Genomic DNA, 22,693 nt, shown 5'->3' on the forward strand with positions numbered 1-22,693 from the left:
GGTAATGATTTTTCTGGTAACAGTACATTACAGTGTTCCACAGCATACCCTCAGCATGTTTTCGTAATGGCTTATCTTCTAAGACAACTGCTGAGCTTCTAATCTTGTGAAGTGCTTCTAAGACTCCTATTGATCAAGTTTGAATAAAGTTTCTCTGTTGCATGTCAGGGTGAAGAGTTTTAGACTTACCTGCTCTTGTAGACAACATGGTTGAGGGAAACCCATTTGATCTTTAATATGTAACATTAGCAAACAGCAGAAATATCTAAATTCCTAATTCTATTTACATACCAGTAGAAAAAATATTTATCTCCCCAAATACAATAGTGCTTGTATGATGCTGTTCAGAAACTTCCAGATTTTGGTACCCAACTCTGCCACTTTCAAAAAGCTTAAGTATAATCTTACTGCACACATCCTTCTACTGCTGCAAGGCATACACCCTGCCCATTTCAATGTGGCACTTTAATCTCATTTGGAAGGCACATTTTGAACCATTATTGTATATTTGAGCTTTATATCTTTTTACATTGCTGCTTATATCTTAAGGTGTCTAAAACTGTACTTTGAAAGCAAGTGTTGATGTGATCATTGACAGAATTGGATACTACCAATAGCAGTTAAGATTATCCCAGTATGTGAAATATACCCAGGAGGAAAATGGCTGGAAGAACCTTTTGAAGCATTTTCAGCCCCTTTTCACTGAGCATTCAAGGCTAATTGTTTCTTGTTTTTCATGCCCAGTAGTATTGATATAAAAAAACCTCTTTTCAGATGTTTGCATTGCATGTGCACAGTATTGAATTACTAGTGATAAGCAGATAGCCATAAGTAGACTTTATTAAGTGAGACTACTCCAAAGAAGATTTGAATGAGGTTTACAGTGCCTTCTTCAATGAACATGTATACATGGATAGTCAGATGCTCCTTATTTTCAGTTGTCTAAATTCACCCCATCTAATTAATTCATCTTTCATCTCCATTACCCTCAAACTTTTCTTCCTTCAAAGCATTGATGTGGTAATGTTTTTAAAGCATGTTGTTTGTTCTTTTTTAAAGCATACAAAATAGATCCAATTCATCTGCCTTGTCTTGCCCACATGGAGATTTTGGCTTCCGTTGTCTTTCTTCAGCCTGATAAAAAAACAGTTTTCCCTTTCTATCCATAGCTGATAAATCAAAGCAGCGTTTAGGTAAAATTCTTGCTTGGAAATGATCACTTTATTTGGTTAGTAGAAATGAAAAGGTTTAGAAAATAAGTCCATTTCATATCCTGATATAAAACACTTCTGAATGGATAAGAGATGTTTTTCATTAAAACCAAGATACTTGAGTTTCGTTTGCTTAAAATTTTAATAATAATGTTTTAGACACTGACAAAAAACAAAACCACACAGTAAAGCATCTGAAGTCCTCATCTCTAGCTGTCTCTTACTTGAGTAAAGGTACCAGCACTACTTAGAGGCTAGACAAAATTTACATTTCAAAGAGTGTCTAACAGTTGCTCTTTCATAGAGTACTGTAATGGTTAGAGCTGAAATGTACACTGAATCATGCAAAGATTTTTACAGGTAATAGCAGTAATCTTGCTTCTGCTATTTTAGTATAGTCAAATAAGTAGCCATTCTGCTATCTTAACAGTTGTCTTGATTAGCTGTGGTGAAGTCTGTTTATGTCAGGTTAAATCAGGTTGCCACAGAAGAAGCTACCTTTTGTTAGTGTAAAGAAAAACAGCAGCGGTTTTGCACCCACGTCACTAGAACAGCTTGCTGAGACATATTGATATGCATCTTTTATCATCTGGCACAAGATGGTGCAAAAGCCCCCTTCTTGAAATCCAGTGCAAGCCCTGTATAATGCAGTCAGCTGCCAGCCTTTTAGCATGCACTGAACCATTATATTGTTTGTCATACAACTTCCATAAAGGGAACAGGGCTGATATATTCCTGAAAGTATTATAGGCATATAGCATTTGTAGAAAGCATCTCTTTCACGTGACTAAATCCAATGTTCATGTTGTTTTTGTGATTCAGAAACATTCATCCAGGATGTATTGAAAGACCTGAAGAAACACAAGGTGAATGTGGATAATCTTAGTCCACTGGAATTGGATGAGATAGCTGATATTATTGCTGATGCCATTCAAGTTGTTGACGTGGAAAAAGAAAAGGAAAATGGAGTTGGAAAGGTTGAAGAAGCGAGGACAGAAGCAGAAGTCAAGGAAGTGGATGCTCAAGGAGGAACAAGAAAGGATGCCAATGTTAGCATTCAAGGTACTAGACCAAAAAGCTAAATATCACAAAAGTAATTTACACCCATTTTCCTCTTTATTTTGTATTTTAACAGTACAGGCTGTTGCTCCCTCAACAGTTTTAAAAGAAACAGAACAGAGGAGAATGTTGTGGTTTTGCTTTTTAAATCTCCTTCTTTACAATACTCCCCTATTATAAAGAATGGTAAAAATGAGGAAAATATCTTAGTGAACTCTGGATTTTCAAGTTCCATGAATAGGATAAACCTATTTTACATTCTGTTATGTTGAAAGGCAAATTGCTTCATGCTATTACACCTGATCTCTCATTTTTGAGAGTAAGATATTAAAACAAAATGATGCCAACAATCATTTTTGTTCAAAAAATGTTGATGTAGTTTTTAAATGCATGGATGATAAAACTGTGCTTTGCAGCCATTGATTCTTTTCTGAACCATCATTAGCCATGGAAGAAACACTTACGCAAGTAAATATATACCAGCAAAGTCTTCCTTTTTCTGCTTAGGCAGCTATGGAGTAGGGCTGTGCGAAGGTTTGGTCATTGATTTAGGCTGATTTGATGGCCGAATCTCTGAATCTGAATCGAATCAGGAGACCCTTTAACCTCTCTGAATCGAATCAGAACCCTCTGAATTGATTCAGAGAGATTTGATGATTTGGACATAGACACAGCTTTAAATGTTTTTTCTCTATACCTCAAGGTACCAGGTGGCTCATGAATGCTGAGATGGTGGGGTGGATGGAGCATCCCACGGGAGCATGGGGTGGTCCCCAGCATGCTCAGCAGAGGACCCGGAAGTGGACCAGAAGCACTTCCGGTCCACTTCTGGGTCTGCTGTGGAGTGTGCGGGGCACACCCCCCTCCTCGCCCCCCCGGCTTGGTGACTAGTGCCTTCTGTGTTTGGGGGGGCACCTGGGGTCCCTCTGTGGCTGATCGCTGAGCTGGAGGAGTTCGGGGGGGGGGATGTCTGCTGCCAAGCACACAGGGCCCCCCCCCCCATGCTCCTGTAGGATGCTCCTTCCACCCCACCATTGCAGCATTCACGAGTCATGCCTGGTACCTCAAAGTATGTAGAAAAAAACATTTAAAGCTGTGTCTGTGGCCGAATCACTGATTCTCCGAATTAGCATCAAATCTTCAGATTCAGATCTGGCTGAATCAAATAAGGACAGTAATCTGAATCAACTAATCGAATTAGTGTCCCTGATTGGGCCGAATCAGAATCCGAATAGAATACGGCCTGTTTCACACACCCCTACTATGGAGATTCATGTTTACTTGGTACTGGTCAGATACCGTTCTTCTTGGTGCTCCCAGGAATACAACAGTCAGCTATAGTGATCACCATGAAAAGGTCTGCATTTGCCACAAAGTTGTATACGTACTATAGTTTCAACTTGCCCCACTAAAATAATAGAAGATGTAGGCTAAGTATAGACATTCAAAAACTTTGAGCCTGAATTGATTCAATATTTGCAGGTTAGTTTAACCAGTAGGTTGAACCAATTTGCAAGTGAATAGACATTCATTTTTGACTCCAGAAAACGCAGGCGCATAACTGCATTGGCTCAGGCCAGAAACCGGGGGGGGGGGGAAGAGGAGGGGTGATAGAATAAGTATTCCCTTCCCTTCAGCACTAGCTGAGGAAAGCTGAGCTGAGGGGTGTGGCTTGGCAAGGACCCATCAGGTCTGAGTATGATTATGGAGAGGTTTAAACCCCCACCCTGGCCTGCAGGGACCCCAGCCCAGAAGTGCCTAGAGGGGGAGAGGGGAAGCAGATCTTGCTAGGCTTTTTGGATGGTGGAGGAAAGAGGGAGTATGGCCAGACCCTGGCCTGCAGCTGACACCGAGCAGCGAGAGCAGGGGTCTGGCCCTGTGGAGGGGGAGGAGAAAGAAGAAAAGAGCTCTACCCACTGCAGTGGTTCTCTGACAGCCTGGCCCAGCTTGGGCGTGGGGAGCTGGGAGCACAGGTTTCCCCCCCCCCCCGCCCCACAGTGCGGGTAGCCATCCAGCCCTGAGCCCCAAGACAGTGCTATGCAGAGCCCCACCCTGAAGCAGTGGAGGCGGAGTACAGAGCCCTGTCCGCCACAGCAGCTGCCTGACAGCCTGGCCTGGGTGCAGGGAGCTGAGAGCACTCCAGCTGCACAGCTCCTGTGGCCCCAGCCTGAGCTGCATGCTGGCTGGGAAGGGCCCAGCCCCTCTGTGCCTACCCTTAGCAGTGCCTGTGGGCTGGCCCATCTCAGCCCCCAGCCCCAACCCCAGCCCTAGGCAAGGTGGCCAGGCTGGGTTGGGCTGTGGGAACAAGGCCCTTCCCAGTTAGCTGGGGCTTGGGCTGGGGCTGTGGGAGACATGCATCCAGATTGCTCTGGGCTCCCCACACCCTGGCTGGGCCCAGCTATCATGAAGCTGCAGCCAGATGGAAAGGGCCTGGCCCCTACAGCCCATCTTAGCCCAGCCCCTCTGCGCCTGCCTTCAGCATTGTCCGCGTCTGGCTCCACTCAGCCCCAACTGAGTTGGGCAGATAGTGGGGCTGGTTTGGGCCGGGCTGCGGGGGCAGGGCCCTTCCCAGCTGGCTGTGGCTCTGTGACAGCCCAGCCCGTCACACACAGGCAGCGGCTGGCCAGGCAGCAGCGTGGAGGCGGTACCACTGCAGATGTGGGCAGGCACCTTAGCAGCCAGACTGGCCACATGGGATGTATTAATTGTGCCCACAGCTGCCCTGGCTGGCTTGGAGGTGCCAGTGGGCCTGGATCCTAACAGCTTCCCACCACGGGGGATTCTTTGTCTGTAGCCAACGCTGAGCCCCCTGCACAGTGCGGACAAGCAAGCATCATGCAGGGGGTGTGGCAGTGGCAGTGGCTGCCAACACACGAGCCCCCTTCCCAGTCAACTGTGGCTCCATGATGGCCAGGCCCGGCTTGGGTATGGGGAGCAGGGAGCTATTTGGCCGTACAGCTCCTGTAGCCCCAGCCTGAGCTGCAGCTGGCTAGGAAGGGCTGTGCCCCCATGGGCCAGCCCAGGATGTCCCCTCTTTACCCACCCTCAGCAGCGCCCTTGGGCCAGCCCAGCTCAGCCTCCCCATGGGTGAGGCAGCTAGATGGCAGGACTATGCCAGCCAGTCGGCTTTGGCCACGCTCCCACACCTGCCGCTGTAGCAGCAATTGTATGCATGTGTGCAGGGGTGGTATCCTGACAGGCTGCTCCGCCCAAGCCAGGCAGAACCTGGCTGTGATCCCCAGGGGGAGAGGGGAGGGATGGGGGAATAAACCCCCTCGCTGCCTCCTTAGCCTTAGGAGGCTATGCTGGGCCAACATCTGGCCATACCCCTGCCCCTGCTCCAGGTAGAGGGGAAAGGGGCAGGGCCAGGCCTGCTGTCTGGAGCAGACAGCCCAGCCCAGCCCAGGGATAAAAAGCATGCTGGGATGCTGAGGGACTCTGATTTAACTTAAACCAGGAAGGGTCATGGAACAGAAGTTCTATAAATTTGTTTGATACAAATCAGTTAAGTCTGATACTACATTCAACCAGGTTTATCTAAATTGGTTTCAGCCATTATGAAACTGGTTTATGTGCACTGAACTTATGTTCTGTTACAGGTTTAAACCAGTTTCCCATCACTTAAATCGGTTTATGTGTAACTTCTGTTCCTAGCTGTAGTGTTCCCAGCTAGCACCACTCTTTTGGTATTTGTGACCAATATGAGTTTTAAATTACTTTTTGGTGAAAAAGTGAACAAACTGTTGACTGTAAAGTTATAGGAAGACTTCTACTATTTTTGACAGTTCTTAAGGTTTTGTGGCTCACCACCATGTCTGTTTTGAAATGAAACAGTCCTGTGGGTTTTTCCTGAATCTCAGTGGGACAGATTATTGAGAACTTCTTCTTATAACCTTTTTGTCTAAAAAACAAACAAACAACTCCCCCAGCCCCCCATTTGACTTGCAGTAATGATGTGATTGAGAAGTATGGCTATAATTTACCAGTAGGATGTGGTGGATTTTGGAAGTCTCTTCAATATGTATGGAAATATGGTTTGTGATTCTTTCATAATAAAGTGCCATAGTCATACAAGCATTGGTTCTCCAAACTGCACGTACACAATGAATATGTTGTGACTTTTTGTTTATTGTATAAGTAAGATTCTGTAACTAGAGTAATTTTATTAATTTTTCTTAGTTATTGATAAACCAAAGTAAAGACATGCTATTGCTTTCATTATTACAGTGCACTCTTCATTTGATTATACGATTCTATTGATTTTGCACTAGTTTGCCATACAAATGGAGCCAAAGCAACAAATTGTATTGCTTTAATTTTCAATAAGAATATAGAACTGCCACTTACTGAGTCAGATCAGGGTCCATTTTTTCCCAGGACCATGTCTTGCACAATGGCAGGAAGTGGATATTCTTGGACAGGATACCTAGTATTTTCTACCCCCTGCTACTTCCCCACTGTAGCTTCCAGTATTCAGAGGTTATTTTAATTAGACTTAACCAACTGCTTAATGGTTTCATTTTATGTTCCCTGATTCTAGCATTGTATGAAAGAGTAAATAATGAATACCTATTCATTTTTTGCATTATTCAATATCTCGCAGACCTCTATAAGCTGAAAAGTTCTAGTCTGTTTAGACTCTCTTAATTGATATCTTATAAATGCAAACACTTTAATGTTTCATCTACTGTAAGTGGGCCATCATTAAAAGTTAAGCAGCCTATGAACAATATCTGAACAATCATTCAATCTGTTTATAACTTGTTATATACATTGTTCTTATCCTACAGATAATGAAGTACATGAAGGGGATGCCAGACCTAATAAAAAGGTAAGTACTTATTTGCTAAAAACAAATGCTCAACATCAGCATGTCAATAATAATTTGCCCTTAGTTATTATTTCGGGGCATGAAAACTCATTCCCAAAGAAATAAAAAATGTTGCAGATTCAATTCTTGCTTCCCACATCCATGTATTGTGATCAATAAGTGAATGTACATAAATTAAGACACTTCTAATTAACACTTGCTAGAATGTCAGTTTAGTGGAGGAAAAAATCCAAAACAAAAATGAATACTTTTACATCTTGTCAGGTAAAGCTTGAGTAAACAGGTAGAATGTGCAAGATACATGAAGCTTAAGAAGAAGAGTTTCTACAATATGTGAACAGAAAGGAAGATCAGGGAAAGTGTGGGTCCCTTCCTGAATGGGGGCGGCAATGTACTGACAGCTGATGTGGAAAAGGCTGAAGTGCTCAATGCCTTTTTTTACCTTAGTCTTCACAGGCCAAGTCAGCTTCCAGACTACTGCACTGGGCAGCACAGTTTGGGGAGGTGGTGAGCAGCCAACAGTGGTGAAAGAACAGGCTAGGGACTATTTAGACAAGCTGGACATATACAAGTCCATTAGGACGCAGTGCACTGGAGGTGCTGAGGGAATTGGCCAATTTGATTGCAGAGCTGCTGGCCATTATCTTTTTCAATTGCCACAGGTTTTCAGAGATCCCAGACAAATGAAAAAAGGCAAATATAGTGCCTATCTTTAAGAAAGGGAAGAAAGAGGATCCGGGAACTACATACCTGTCAGCTTCACCTCCAGTGGAGGGCAACAAAAATGGATAGAGGGCACATGACCTCTGAGGAGAGGCTGAGGGAACTGGTCTTGTTTAGTTTGGAGATGAGAAGACTGCGGGGAGATTTAACATCAGCCTTCAACTACCTGAAGGGGGGTCCAAAGAGGATGGAGCTGGGCTGTTCTCAGTAGTGCCAGATGACAAGGAGCAATGGTCTCAAGTTGCAGCAAGAGAAGTCTAGGTTAGGTATTAGGAAGAATGTTCTCACTAGGAAGGTAGTAAAACACTGGGACAGGTTACCCAGAGACGTGGTGGAACCTCTATCCTTGGAGGTTTTTAAGACCCAGCTAGACAAAGCCTTGGCCAGGATGCTATAGATGGGGATGGTCCTGCTTTGAGCAGGGGATTGGACTAGACCTCCCTGAGGCCCCTTACAACCCTGATTTTCTATGATTCTATGAACTTGCCAAGGGGGAAGTCAATCCAAGCATTGAAAGGTCCCATTTGAAATACTTTTCCCATATCTATTAAATTGCTGTTTTGCGGGATGTTGTCAACATTGTCGTTGATTATCTCTCCTCTCAAGATTCATATGAATAAAGAGGCTCTCTTTGAGAAAGTTTCTCAGTAGGAAATGATGAGATCTTAAAGAAATTTAAGGAATCAAAATCTATTCTCTATTCATAAGTCTCTGCCTCATCCCCCCTTTTCACTACCAAATCTAAAACAATCCTTTCAAACTGGTATACATCAGAGGAGATATTTTTCAGTCTACATTTGAACCATAAAGGAACTATCTGTGATGCTTTCACAATCTGTTACTACCCATCTACCAGAGAACATGCAAAAGGAGAAGCTCAAAGAGAAACTCAATAGGAATTTTAACCACCCACTTGAAACAGCTTGGGAGAACTGAGCAATTTACCACTGTTCTGAAGGGGAATGCCAATAATTTAGATCTTGAAGTGACGTTTAGAATAAGGGATGTAAGAAAACAGAATACAGCCCCACACAGGAGAGCCACAAGGGGCCATCCTGCATCATGCTGTCAGACAGACCTGGCTGAGCAGAAATTTATATAATGGGTTTAGACTTCCCTGTTTGCAAATTCTCCATGAGCTTATGTTTAATTTTACTGAAGTGTTCATTGTTTAGCTTCATTTAACCAATCATTCCTGCAATCATGTTTCATCCTATGGATTGCTAACAAAGTGTTTGTCCATCAGTTTCCTAGTAACAATTCAGTATTCATGCAGTGTTGTACAAGTCACGTTCCACTCATGATGAGATGACTTGGAAGCAACAAAAGAGCTATGCAGATACTTCCAGTGCCAGATTTTCAACAGATACTTATTTCTGTTGCTTCTTCTCGTCATCATCCTTGATAAGAAAAGTTTTCTCTCATCAGGATATATAAAAACAAAAATAAGAAATGGCCATGCACTAAATTCTACCATGTTACCTTATATTAAATATTTGAGACTTTTTTTTTTTTTAATTCCCAAAGAAATGTATGTGAAACCTGTTTTCATGGTATTCTCCCAGCTTTGTCCTGGGAATTTTAGCAAAGTGCCTAAAGGTTGTCAACCCCAGGAGAGATGTCATTTTGAAATTATATTTTTTAACTGTCAAGTTATTTTTAGGGCTTAAGTCTGACTTTTGAATATCTCTCACAACTCTAATGATATATTGGATGATTTCAGTAGATTGTTCATATACTTGCATTATTATAGTTTTGGTATGTATTTATGCCTTCCTATGACCATTCATATTTTATTTAAATAATTGGACATCTGAAGGACTGGGGACAAAAAGTGCATATAAACCTGTATAAGTGACCGAAAGCCAGTTCCAATCTGTGACACAACAGAAGTTCAGTGCACCAAAACCTCTTTCAAAATGACTGAAACCAGTTTAAGATAAATTTGGATTGATGTAGTATCAGACTTAACTCATTTAGGTTAAATCATTGTATTGAACTTCTGTCCAAGATCCCTTCCAGATTCAAGTTATCTCACAATCCCCCAGCATCCCACAATACTTTGCACCTCCCTTGCAATGCCCCCCTCCCCACAAGGGTGTGTAGGCTAGCTTTGGCCCAATCTGTCTGCTCCAGCTGAGCAGGGATGTGTGCTCTAGCACCCCCTAGCTTCTGGCCTCAGCCACTGAAGGCATGTGGCTGCAGTTCTGGACTCAAAAGTGAATGTCTGTTGACTTGTTTATCAGTTTAATCTACACGGTTTAAACTAACCTGCAAAGATTGAATCGATTCAGCCTTTGACTTTTTGACTGCCTGTACTTAGCCTTGGAGTTAGATTCTTCAGCCATCTATGTGAGTAGTCCCAAGCATAGGAGTAAGGGTTTGCAGAACTGGACAAATGATAAGGAGACCCATATTTCTATGTATTAAATGTTACAAAGAATGTTATTTTCTTAATACAGGACAGTAGTACAAAACTACTGGACTTCTTGAATGAGAACACATTAACTGAAAATCTGCCTGAAGAATCTTTTAAGAAAAAAACCAAAAAATCTGAAGATCCTGATTCTTCCTCCTCTTCCTCAGAAGAAGTAAAAGCTGGGGTTGAAATTGTGAAGAGTGAAACCTTCTCAAGAGAACTGACACCAGAGAAAAAAGCTGAATCTGAACCTGACTCCAAAGAGCTGACTGAGATCCACTACTGGATTAAGAATGTTTTGATGCAAGATAAAAGCTCCAGTGAAGAACCTCAGAAACAGAAAGGAGAGGGCCTACAGCTAGAAGTGAAGTCTTCTGAAGAGGAAGAATATGGCTATATAGTAACAGAGAAAGAGTAAGTATAGTGGCAAATTTGAATTGCATTTTTTAAATGGGGAAAAAGTAAAATGTTTGTAGCTGATGAAATATGAATATAAAAGAGGAAGATGCTATTACTGTTCCAGTTTTTAATACTTCTTAAAACTCTGTTTGCAAATAGCTTAGTACTTTAATGAAAATATAAAAGAGTAGAACTGTCATTCCTTCTATATAGAAGATATGTAATTTGCAGGCCTCTGGTCAGTATTCACTTAGTCTTCTGATGTCCCAAGGACCTCATATGTCAGAATATATTTATGGTTAAGGCTGTGTGCTTTAAATATTTGACTTCAAAGTAACCTAAATACCAATGTCTGAGTCATTTTTCAGAGAAGTGTTACACAATAACAGCACTATATTTCATCTACAGATTTATTTGGATCTGAAAATAATATAAATAGGGATCCAAACATCACGTACATATGCTACCTCAGAAAGAAAAACCTAATGATTTCAGGTCATGGCTAATGAATTTGACATTTAAAGCTCTACTTTCAAAAAGACAGCTCTTTTTACAGTGATGTACAATGTTTTAAAGAGGGGGGAAACCGGTGGAAGTTTAGGTTTTCCAACATTTTAATTTAGTGTTTTACGCTTTTTTCTGACTATAAAGTTTATATTTTGTGAGTCATCTCTCCCAATTAGTACTGGAAATGATTAACTGCTAGGGTAGAAGAGACAATTAACGTTCAGCATTGTTAAGGTGCGACTGCATGGTGGATTGATCACTTTTCACCGTGATCAATATGGCTTAGATCACCAATTTTAATCAGGATTTAAATCAGGAAGCAGAAAATCTGTTTTTAAAAACTTGATTTAATACTGTTTTACCTTTGTATTTTCCTTTAAAAAAAAGTATCTTCTCACTAGTTGGTGAGTTGGAGCAGGCTCACCATTTCTGGAACACTTCCTTCTGGAGAAAACTGGGTCTTGCACCTCTAGTTCGTGCTGTCTTTCTCAGTTTCCTGAGGTCTGGCTTAGTCCTCTGATTAGGTCAGACTTCTCCCTTTTGTGGTAGTAGTCAATGATCTTCCCCTTAATTTTTAGAAGCCTTTTCCACTGTGGGTAAGAAAGGAAATCAGGCCTGTATGTTCCTTGGGGTTTCAGCCTGGAAAATCCTTGCAGCTTCCCTGGTCATCCTCCTGAGGCATATCTTTCTACACATTAGAGAGATGGTACTTTCATTTTCTATGGCCTTCTTTATAGGGTGTCTTCTAATCTGGTCTTCCTGTTCTATAAACTATGTACCCAGTCTTCACATCCCATAGGTGCTGTATAGGAGCTGGGTGCCTACCTTCCTTCCCAGAAGCCTAACTGCTTCAATTTTCTTTCTTCTTGGAGTCTAACATTCCTTAAGTATAGTGAGTAGGATTAGTTGGCCAGCTGCAGACTTCTTCTGTCTTAAAAGTGCAGTCCACTCTGCTACATAAGCACTAAGGCTTGTTGCTTTTCAAGTGTTAGCTGTGCACCGATGCATTGGTCCCATATCGAATCGGAACCGATGTAAAGAAAATTGACTGTATCAGCAATTGGCTTTTTTTGGCTGATGTGGCCGATAATGCCACCAATAAATGCCCGTGTATGTATGCCGCTTCAGTGCAGCACACAGGCAGCCAGGAGTACAGCCTGACAGTGTGGAGAGCAGCCAGGTCCAGCTGGTAAGTCTGTTGTGAGGGAAGGGGTGTGTGGGGGGGGTCAGATCCAGGCTCCAGCGGTGAGGGAGGGAGTGGGGCTGGGGCAGGGGCAGGCAGTGCTCAGAGTGCAGGATGGAGCTGTGAGCGGCTCGTCTGGGGGACCTGGGGGTGGGGGTGGCTGTTGCCGCTACACACATCCCTAGGGGAGACATGGGGGTGGGGGGGCGTGTGCCCCAGATCTGCACAGGGCAAGGCTGCTACTGTGGGCTGAGGCTAGGGCAGTGCCGGGCTGTTCCCAGCGGGGGGATGGACCAGGCTGTGCTCAGGGTGGGTGGTGGTGGCTCTGGGAAGTGGAGCTTGGGGGAGGGCTATGGCAAATTTTGGGGTGGGTGCAGCCCCTCATAAACCCCTTCTAGTGCTGCTGCCTGCCTGAAGTGCATCCTGGCCCAGACCCCCTTCCAGGAAGAGCCTGGCACATCCCCAACCCCAGCCCACAGCAGCAGGCCACCTTACCCCATCCTGCCTCGCCCCGGCACATATCTGGGGCACATCCCCATGCCCTCTCAGGGTGCGTGCAGCGGTGGGAGCCAACCCCACTCCTGCACCCCCTGGACGAGGTGCTTGCAGCTCCATCTTGCAGTCTGCCCTGGCTGTGCAGTGCCTGCCTCTGTCTAACTCCCTCCCTCACTTTGGGGGCCTTGATCTGCCTCCCTCCCACACCCCTTCCCTTGCCCCTTCCCCCACAAGAGACTTACCAGCTGGATGCCAATTTCCAAGCTGCCTGGCTGCCGATCAGAATCAGATTGATATTGGACAAAATGGCTCGTTAAAAATTGGCCGTTGCTATCACCCAAAATTTCTCTATTAGTGCACCTCTAGTAAATGTAGTCTACATACAAAAATGTGGTGCTACTTTTCAGTAGCTAAGAGGACACAATATATTCAGACATCTGATTGAACAATTATATAAATTAACATGCATTTTGCAGATGTATAGTTTTGTGCTTTTTATAATAGAAAATGGTAAACAATTTCTTACATTAGATGAAAATTTTTTTTTTCATGTGATGTGTGTCAAGTTGCATTTGGGCAAATACTGACATTCAATTAAAAATGCGCAAAAGCAGAATTTTTAAACTATATTATTTAATAAAAATCATCTTAAATGGGGAGAATACAGAAAAGGAAGTCTGTCAAAACATATTTTAGATATAAAACGTAACTGCTCTATTAGGATGTATTAGCTGCACCTAGGAAAGTCTAGTTGCATGTTCTTTGGGACTTTTGAACTGGTAGATTTCATCTTCTCATACTTCATTTGTATTAGGAAATTGGGTGAAGAAAACAAATTTTCCTGCTTTTCTTAAGTCCTGATAATTTTTCAGTATGGTATGAACTATTCATTGACGTGAACTAGCTAAATAAAACTGAAACAAAGAAAATTATTTTTTCTGCACGTGGATTAAATTGATTAGCCCTTTAAACAAATTGTGGTTCCACGTGTTTAGCTAATAATTTCTATCAGTTTGGGGGTTTAACTTTAAAAATTATAGTCTTTGCTAATTACTTCTAAAAAATGTGGATCTTTCTAGGGGACATCATCATTTAACATGGATTTCTTTTTTTAAAGTATGTTTAATTAAATACAAAGCTGGTTTAAAATTTAAAAATCCCATTTTTAATATAGTTTTTTTATCCACCCCAGATTTTTTTTAACTGTGTTAGAAATGGATTTATCCACTGCACATGAGAAGTTAAACCATTTTCTACAACAGTTGAGGAAGGGCCAGGAGGGACCCATTGCTGACAACCATTGTGAGCAACTGGTTATTTTCCTAGTGTATAATAGGGCCCTACAGAGTAATTGGAACAGTATTTGAGAAGAAGGCACAGAGACTGTCTAGTTTCTGGTTTTTACAAAATGCTGTTTAACTTTAAATTTGGTACATTAGCACTTTTGTTTTCTGGGGTATGTAGCTGTTTAGTGATGGCTAATTATTCATGCTTGTTTAGTTTTAACATCTTTAGTATCTTTCCTACAGCATTACATTTTCTTAGTGTAGATCTTGTATTGACTGTCACAGTTAACCAATAGGAACAAATTGTATTACTACAAGTATATGTTACCCTGCCATATTCAGATGGAGAAGTCACAGCATTGGAATTGTAGCAAAATGTTTAATTCGCTAGCCTGATGGAAAGTGCACTATGGTTATCTTTAATGGGTTCCTTAAGTATTCGGGACATGTGTTTAACATTTGATCTACTATTCTGTGTATGTGTGTTTGCATGTGGATGGTGGGGAAGGAAGAGTGGTATGTGTCTTTAAGTTCTAAGAAACTTTAAAACACAGAAACAGTCAAGAAAGCTATTAAAATGTAGAAGTATGAGAGAGCTCAAGATCTGGGTTGATGATTAAAGTCTGTCTTTAATATGTCTAAACACTGGACTAGTGTGTAATATGCAGGGACTTCCCTCAAGCATTTGCAGTTAGGATATTCAAGGTTACAGAGCTGATATTAGCAGTTACTTAAGAAACAATTTGTACACAGTAAATAGGCTGTTGAAATACAATGCTAAATGTAGTTTCTCACTTGACAATATCACTGTCTTGGCATGTTTAATATTTTTCTTCTTTTCCTACATACAGCAATATATTATAGTTCCTGCCTGTCAGTTTTTTATTAGTCAAGCTTTTTTTGTAATGTGAAATATACTTTTTCTTTTTCTTTTTCTAGCTGAAAGAGTAGTGTAGTGTAAAGCCCAACAGAGGTGTACATTCAGGATGATGGGTTGGGTTCTTTTTATCTTCTGATTTTAAAACATAAGTGAAAGGATTACACTTAGAGGTATAGTTGACAGGTATCAAAGTGATTTATTCACTACTGGATTCCCAGATTTCCTTGTCTTTACAAGTGCTATCCGACAAGATATTTAAGACTGATGCATTGAACTTCTGAGATGAAAGCTTTTAATTGTGCCACACGTAAACATTTCCACAGATAAACATTTCCATGTAATTCTTGAAAAAAGATTTGTGATAGTGTTAAGACTTGTCAAAGTAGGAGTCTTATTTTCAATGGTGAGAACAATAGGTCACTCCTGCTGTTTGTCTAGTGACCTTTTAGATGCATAGAGAAGTACAATCCATACCAATCTATAATATCCACCAGGACTAATCTTAGGAATGAAATGACAGTTTCAGTGTGGAAAATTGGCTGGTAAATCCTTCCAGGTGCTGCTTCAGCACTTTATTATGATGAAAAACCAATCAAATGGGTGATTTCCTTTGTTTACTCTTTATAGAACAAATGGAACTATTACTGTAAAATGCCTTTTTTGTGGTATGCTTTCCTATAAATGTTTGATAATTCTTTCCACTAATTAAAGATCCCAAATCCTGCAGCGTAATCTTACAAGACAAAAATCAGTTAAGGGAGGTTATTGTATGTTTTAAGATTTTTATCTTGGAATATCTCCTAATGCAGCATGGGCACACAGATGTGAGCTCTAAAATCAAGAATGAGGAAGCATTGTGCTTGTAGGAAGGCCCTGAAAGCCATTCTTAATTTTTGTACTTGTGCTCCTTCTCTTCAAATGTAGGTTTTTTAAAATGAAAATATAAATGCTAAAATTAAGTGCATATTAACATATAATATATCATTATAAAATAGGATTCTTGAGAAGATGCATAGGAACTTTCTCCTTACTATCCATTTTACCTGGTGGCACTGCCAGAATAGCATGGTCCAATTATTTTAATGGAGCTCAAGTATGGAGAAAGGGATAAATTATAGAAACTTCAAAGGCATCACTTTGGAAAATTAGGTTATTTGTTGCCTAAAAATAGAGTCAGGTGCTTTAGGCGTTTGATAAAACAAAAAAATACATTGAGTCAAAGGGAAGTAGAGATTCACCATATATTTGCTGCATTGCAGTAATTGCCTGTGTGTTCATTCTTATCCCCTGGCAAGTGGAAGCTAAACAAGAGTGGTTTACTTCTTCATGAAACAGAGCTAAGCAATTTCAGTTTAGCTTCCACTGAGCATAGCATGAAGAGTAGACCTGTGTGAAGTGGCTAGTATTCACTTTGGATTCGGCCAATTTGGGGGACAGTGATTTGATTCAGTGATTCGAATCACTGTCCTGAATCGATTTGGCTGAATCTGATTCGGAGATTCAGCTGCTGCTGAATCTCCAAATCACACAGGCCCATCCTCCACCCTCTCTCCCAACCCTGACAATGGCTGCGCCGCCCGCCCCAGCTCTTTGCACTGGGGGAAAAAAAAGCCCCCACTTACCAGCTCTTGCTGGGGTGGGGATCCCGTTGCCCCCACTGACACACATCATGTGGGGGGCCTCTGCCACAAGCCCCCTGGCCCCCTGTCTAGTCCCCCAGCCCTCTCCATGGCTGTCCCACTGGCCCCAGCTCTGGGCCTATAAGAAAAGAAACACAAAAAACCACAATAAAACCCCAGACTCACTGGTTCCTGCTTGGCGGGGGGGGGTGATCCCCGCTGCCCCACGCTGTGTGGGGGGCTCTGCATGAGTGCCCTGACACCAGTGCAGGAGCCAGTAAGTGTGGGGGTTTTTTGGTATTTTTTTTTCTTAAGGGGCTGGTACGGAGGTGGGTGCGGCAGCTATGGCGGAGGGGGGCATTGGGAGAGTGGGCAGGGGTCAGGGGGCTCGTCACAGAGCCCCGTCACATGGCATGGGGCAGCAGGGGACAACAGGGACTGCCCTCCTGTTGGGCAGCACTCCATAGATGGGAGCTTTTTTATTTACAGGGTCAGGAGCTGGGCCAGACAGGGCAGCCATGGAGTGGTGCTGGGGGAGCAGGTAGGGGATGGGGCCTGGCAGGAGTCCCCCCATGGTCCTCTCCACAGTCCTCCAGCCACACCTCCCCTGCCCCCTACTTACCAGATCCAAGTCTGGCTCCAGCTCCCTGCTGCAGTGGGAGGGGACTGTCCAAATTGTCAAAGCTCTCCGAATCTTTTCCGAATTAATTTGGAGAGCTTCAAATCAATTCGGACCTTTTTATTGGTCCCCTGATTTGATTCAAATTTGGAGATTTGGCCACCGAATCGAGCCGAATCTCCTCTGAATCGAATCAGCACCTGAAGCTTCACACGGCCCTAATGAAGAGGTTCATAGTCAGTTACTGCATAGAAAGAGATGTATAGTAAAGCCCCACACCTTTGACTTGATGTACCATATTGTCTTACATACAATACACCCTAGAATATAATATACCTCTTGTTTTTGAAAGGCAGAATGAGAAAAAAAACACATGGTTTTTTTCAGAGTTATGGCGGCATAGAGGGATAGAGCCTAATCTTCATCTGACTGACCCTCCCCTCCCTACATAATTAAATTTGAAACACTAGCTGCTCCTGAAAACCGGTCTCCATGGGTAGATCTGTGTTTTGAAAAAAGTGAAAATGTCTCTAGCCTGTGAAATAGGAGGAGAGAGACTAGGAGCAGCTAGTAGACAGCAAAATGTCCTAGAACGTTTAGCTTGATTACGGGAACATCAAGACCAGTGAAAAGAAGAGACAATCATTAATACCTCTGGAGTGAAGAACAGTGAGCCAATAATTCAGTTGATTCCCTTACCTGCCTGAATAGTAGTACAATATCTTCTGCACTGTGGAGCAGGAATCAAAGCCAGGGTGATTTTCTCTTGGTCAGAAAATCAGTTTCCTCACTTAATACATGCACCCCAGTTTTGGGGAATTGATTTTGGGAGAAAGGTGCACGAAGTGCAAGAAAATACAGTAATTTATTCATTTTCCCAAACCTTAAATTCCCTTTTTAGCTAGCAGATGATCTTATTTCCCCAAACGTGAGGCCACTGAGACTCTCCCATTTAAGTGACTGTAAGTAGCATTCTAGATGCTCAGCAATTTCAATGGTCAAGCACTGTCCTTATTCCCGAATGTGGATTTAGGAAACTAAATTTAAGCATATTTTTTACAATCTTGAATTATCAGTTCAAATTCTTGTCTCTTCCATTGACTGTTATTAATAATTGTGCTTTGTAACCCTTAGTGTTGTGCTGGTCTTACATGCCATTCACCACGTTTTTCAGTTGAAGTAACTGAGGTTCTGAGAGAATGCATGTGGTTGGTCTGGCAAAGCTGGGGTAGTGCTCATCTATTCATATCAGAAGATTGCCTTGACACATAAGTGGTCTGATCCATGTACCGTTCTGAAAGGTTAGGCTGATTTTAAATGCTTGGTCATACTCTCTCCAAAATGAGGTTACCCTGCACACACCATTTACAAAACACTATAAAAAAGCCCAGATGAATTAGATAGTGTTTAAATGCATGATCACAGCGTAGTTTTTCTACACAATGGTCTTCCAGTTAAGACCTTGAACTGGACTTTAAGAGAACTGAGGTATATGCCTATGTCATTTTTCCTATGTGACCCCAAACAAGTCATTAAAACAATTAATTGTTGTGATCTACAAATATTTTATTGCTCGTGCCATCTTACTATGATTTAAAATGTTGCAATCTTGAACATTAAATAAAAAATAAGAAGATGAGTCCTATTTTAAACAACAAGGAAGCAGGACTGCTGTGCTTTGTAATGCTTTGTTATTAGACAGTTCCTGATGCACATTTAGTCTTTCAGAAGCTGAGCTTTTGTACAGCACATGGCTTTTTACCTTTTTTGAGAAAATAATAAAACTGTTCCTCTCCTTCGTGAACATTTACAAACTAAAAACATTGATTTGACATTCTCTACATATCTCAGTATCTTCTTTTCTGCATACAAGAAGAAAAACGCCTATGCATTTTCAAGCAGAAAAATGCCTATGTGTTTTTTTGCTTGGGATATTTCCAAATGGTTCTTTTAGGTGTCTACTCTTAGGTGTTATAGTGCCTATGAATTAAGTGCCTTGACTCAGAGGGGAAATTCATGTTGTTAGGATTAGGTGACTAGGATCCTTAGAGCATCAATAGAGAGAGTTATCAACCTTCCAAACATGAATAAAAGCACCTACATGTTGAGTAGAAAGGCACCTAGCACAGGGCAGTTGGAATCACTAGACAGTTAGCATGGTTGAAAAAAATCTGGCACTGGAGTTTATTGATCCCAGGTGCAGTGTTTACTTGTGCACCCAGGATCACAGCATGTTGAGCTGGGATGGTGCAGCTGTGGCTGACAGGGGCCCAGGGAGTCAGACACAGACCTGCAGAAGTGTATTGAAAGGGGAAGGATAACTGGGGCACAAGCCCTGCACGCTGATTTGGGGGAAGGGGCAAAAACAGTAGTTGCCGTGAGACCAGCCCTGTTACTGCCAGCAGGAGCAGCGCTGCAGAGGGGCTGACTGGGACATGAGTGTCCTACAAGCGTGGAGCGAACTGGCAGGTAGCCCGTGCACTGTACACCCTTGTGCCCCAGTCTGCTCCAGTTGCCATCTACACATGCGCTGTGGCAGAGTAAATAACTCCTCCATAGGTTAGTACCCGTGTCTGGCAGTACTATCCTATGGAGGAGATAATTATAGATTCATAGATTCTAGGGTCGGAAGGGACCTCAATAGATCATCAAGTCTGACCCCCTGCATAGGCAGGAAAGAGTGCTGGGTCTAGATGACCCCAGCTAGATGCCTATCTAACCTCCTCTTGAAGACCCCCAGGGTAAGGGAGAGCACCACCTCCCTTGGGAGCCCGTTCCAGACCTTGGCCACTCTAACTGTGAAGAAGCTCTTCCTAATGTCCAGTCTAAATCTGCTCTCTGCTAGCTTGTGGCCATTGTTTCTTGCAACCCCCGGGGGCACCTTGGTGACTAAAACCTCACCAATTCCCTTCTGTGCCCCCATGATGAACTTATAGGCAGCCACAAGGTCGCCTCTCAACCTTCTCTTGCGGAGGCTGAAGAGGTCCAGGTGCCCCAGTCTCTCCTCATAGGGCTTGGCCTGCAAGCCCTTAACCATATGAGTGGACCTTCTCTGGACCCTCTCCAGGTTATCCACATCTCTCTTGAAGTGCAGCGCCCAAAATTGAACGCAGTATTCCAACTGCGGTCTGACCAGCGCCCGATAGAGGGGAAGTATCACCTCCTTGGATCTGTTCGTCATGCATCTGCTGATGCACAATAAAGTGCCATTAGCTTTTCTGATGGCTTCATCACACTGCCGACTCATGTTCATCTTGGAGTCCACTAGGACTCCAAGATCCCTTTCCACTTCCGTGCCACCCAGCAGGTCATTCCCTAGGCTGTAGGTGCGCTGCACATTTTTCCTCCCTAGGTGCAGCACTTTGCATTTCTCCTTGTTGAACTGCATTCTGTTGTTTTCTGCCCACTTGTCCAACCTGTCCAGGTCTGCTTGTAGTTGTTCCCTGCCCTCCGTCGTGTCTACTTCTCCCCACATTTTTGTGTCATCCACAAACTTGGACAGAGTACACTTCACTCCCTCGTCCAAGTCGCTGATGAAGACATCGAAGAGTATCGGTCCTAGACCGAGCCCTGTAGGACTCCACTGCCCACACCTTTCCAGGTTAATACCGACCCATCCACTACGACTCTCTGGGTGCGACCCTCTAGCAAATTCGCCACCCACTGGACTGTGTAGTCATCCAAGTCACAGCCTCTTAACTTGTTCACCAGTATGGTGTGGGATACCATATCGAAGGCCTTCCTGAAGTCTAAGTATATGACGTCAACCCCTACTCCTGCGTCCAGGCGTTTTGTAACCTGGTCATAAAAAGAGACTAGATTAGTCAGGCATGATCTACCTGCTACGAACCCGTGCTGGCTTCCCCTCAGCATAATTTTTCCTGCCAGGCTCTCGCAAATGTGAGCCTTGATAATTTTTTCAAAGACTTTGCCAAGGATGGAGGTGAGACTGACTAGCCTATAGTTGCCCGGGTCCTCCTTCCTCCCCTTCTTAAAAATGGGGACCACATTGTTAGTAAATTAGTTTACTCCTGCCTAAGAGTGCTGCTTATATAGACAGTGACATTTTACTGTGGAGCTAATCAGTCAACTCTGCAGTAAAGTGCATGTGTAGATGCCCCCACTATGTACAAGAGTGGTGAGGTGCACCTGGGCACTCTTGTGCCCTGGACAACAGCAGCACATGGGGCAGTGTCCACGACCAGGCTCTTGGTGGCAGTGACTGGTTTGGTCTCATGGCAACTACTATTTTTGCCCCTCCCTATCCCTTCCTCATCTTTGCAGTGTTGTATGTGGCAAAGATGCACATTCAACTTTTGCATTTTTATTTACAGCTTATTGCAGCTTTTGCTCCTCCTTCTTCCAAGTATTCTGCTATCTAGGCATCTCCTCACAGGAACATATTGTTGAAAAGGAGCCTCAAGAGTCTTCTGCTCCATGCTCCAGTTGTTTCTCTAAGATACACAGACCCATTTTCTGTCGTTGGCCAGGCATATCCTTGAGTACAATGCTCCATCCGTCAAACCTCAGATTAACAAATTACCATCAGTGTAAACAATTTAATTTGCTAGCCTGGAAAGACATAGGTAGAAGGTAGTCCATAAGAACAGTGAAAAAATAATTTTACTGAGCAGTCAATCCAGATGATTCTCATGATGTTTGGTAGCTTGATCAACAAGTCAGAGCACCAGAGTTCAGAATCTGTAATACAGTTTATTGAAAATAACAGAAATAGCCAAACTTCCAGTAGGGAGACCTACTGCTGACTGCCCCAGCTAGCATAAATGCTTGGAGAGTTCTGCCTCTCCCGAAAAATCTTCCAGAATAGGCAAATAAAACAATTTGCAGAGCTCTAACAGCTCTCTGCAGTTCTGATCACATAAAATGTGCACCTCACCATCTATTTTCTTTGGAGGAGCATTTTCCTTAAGCTGTTTCATTCTGACAGTCAAACTTGGCATCTCTTTGTTGCACTTCTTACATTTGGCTCGTGTTCTTTTACCTGGGTGTTTCTTGGCAGTATTCCCAAATAAGGTCTTTTTTAGGACAGCAGCAGCAGCATGACAGCTTTTTTCCTCAGCTCCCAGGTGCTGAAATCAACAATAGAGACTGCACTTTGCAGTGCACCGTGTTCCACTCGGATACTGATGTTGCTGGCTGCACACATTACTCTGCCTCCTTCTCCCGTACTAGACAAGTTCACCATTTTTACCTAGAAACACAAAAGACCTAACAACAATCCAAGACATCTGGTTTTGTCTCTCATAGAACTTTACAAGTCTGAGTTTATTTGTTCAAAAACAGAAAAAGCAGCAGTTGGGAAATAAGTCTGTTTTTATCTCTTTCTGTGAACGCATGCAAGAAGATAGACAAGGGTCACATATCTGAAGTTCCTGCAACTATCCACAAGCAAGGCCTTGTAGTTAACTAGGCAAATCAGTGTTTTTCTCTGAGCTGGAGAA

The 22,693-nt window shown here is 42.9% G+C and overlaps 1 protein-coding gene across 1 annotated transcript in view; it reads left to right on the forward strand.

The window, feature by feature from the left end:
• PTPRN2 (protein tyrosine phosphatase receptor type N2) overlaps positions 1-22,693 on the forward strand; it is a 1,024,661-nt gene that overhangs the window by 436,762 nt on the left and 565,206 nt on the right. Inside the window, exons 7-9 of the mRNA XM_019498778.2 lie at positions 2,034-2,273; positions 7,061-7,101; positions 10,287-10,657. Coding sequence (XP_019354323.2) covers positions 2,034-2,273; positions 7,061-7,101; positions 10,287-10,657 — 652 coding nt within the window. The remainder of the gene's footprint in view (positions 1-2,033; positions 2,274-7,060; positions 7,102-10,286; positions 10,658-22,693) is intronic.

This window comes from Alligator mississippiensis, chromosome 5 (assembly GCF_030867095.1).
Source record: "Alligator mississippiensis isolate rAllMis1 chromosome 5, rAllMis1, whole genome shotgun sequence".
In the NCBI taxonomy this organism is placed as follows: Eukaryota; Metazoa; Chordata; order Crocodylia; family Alligatoridae; genus Alligator; species Alligator mississippiensis.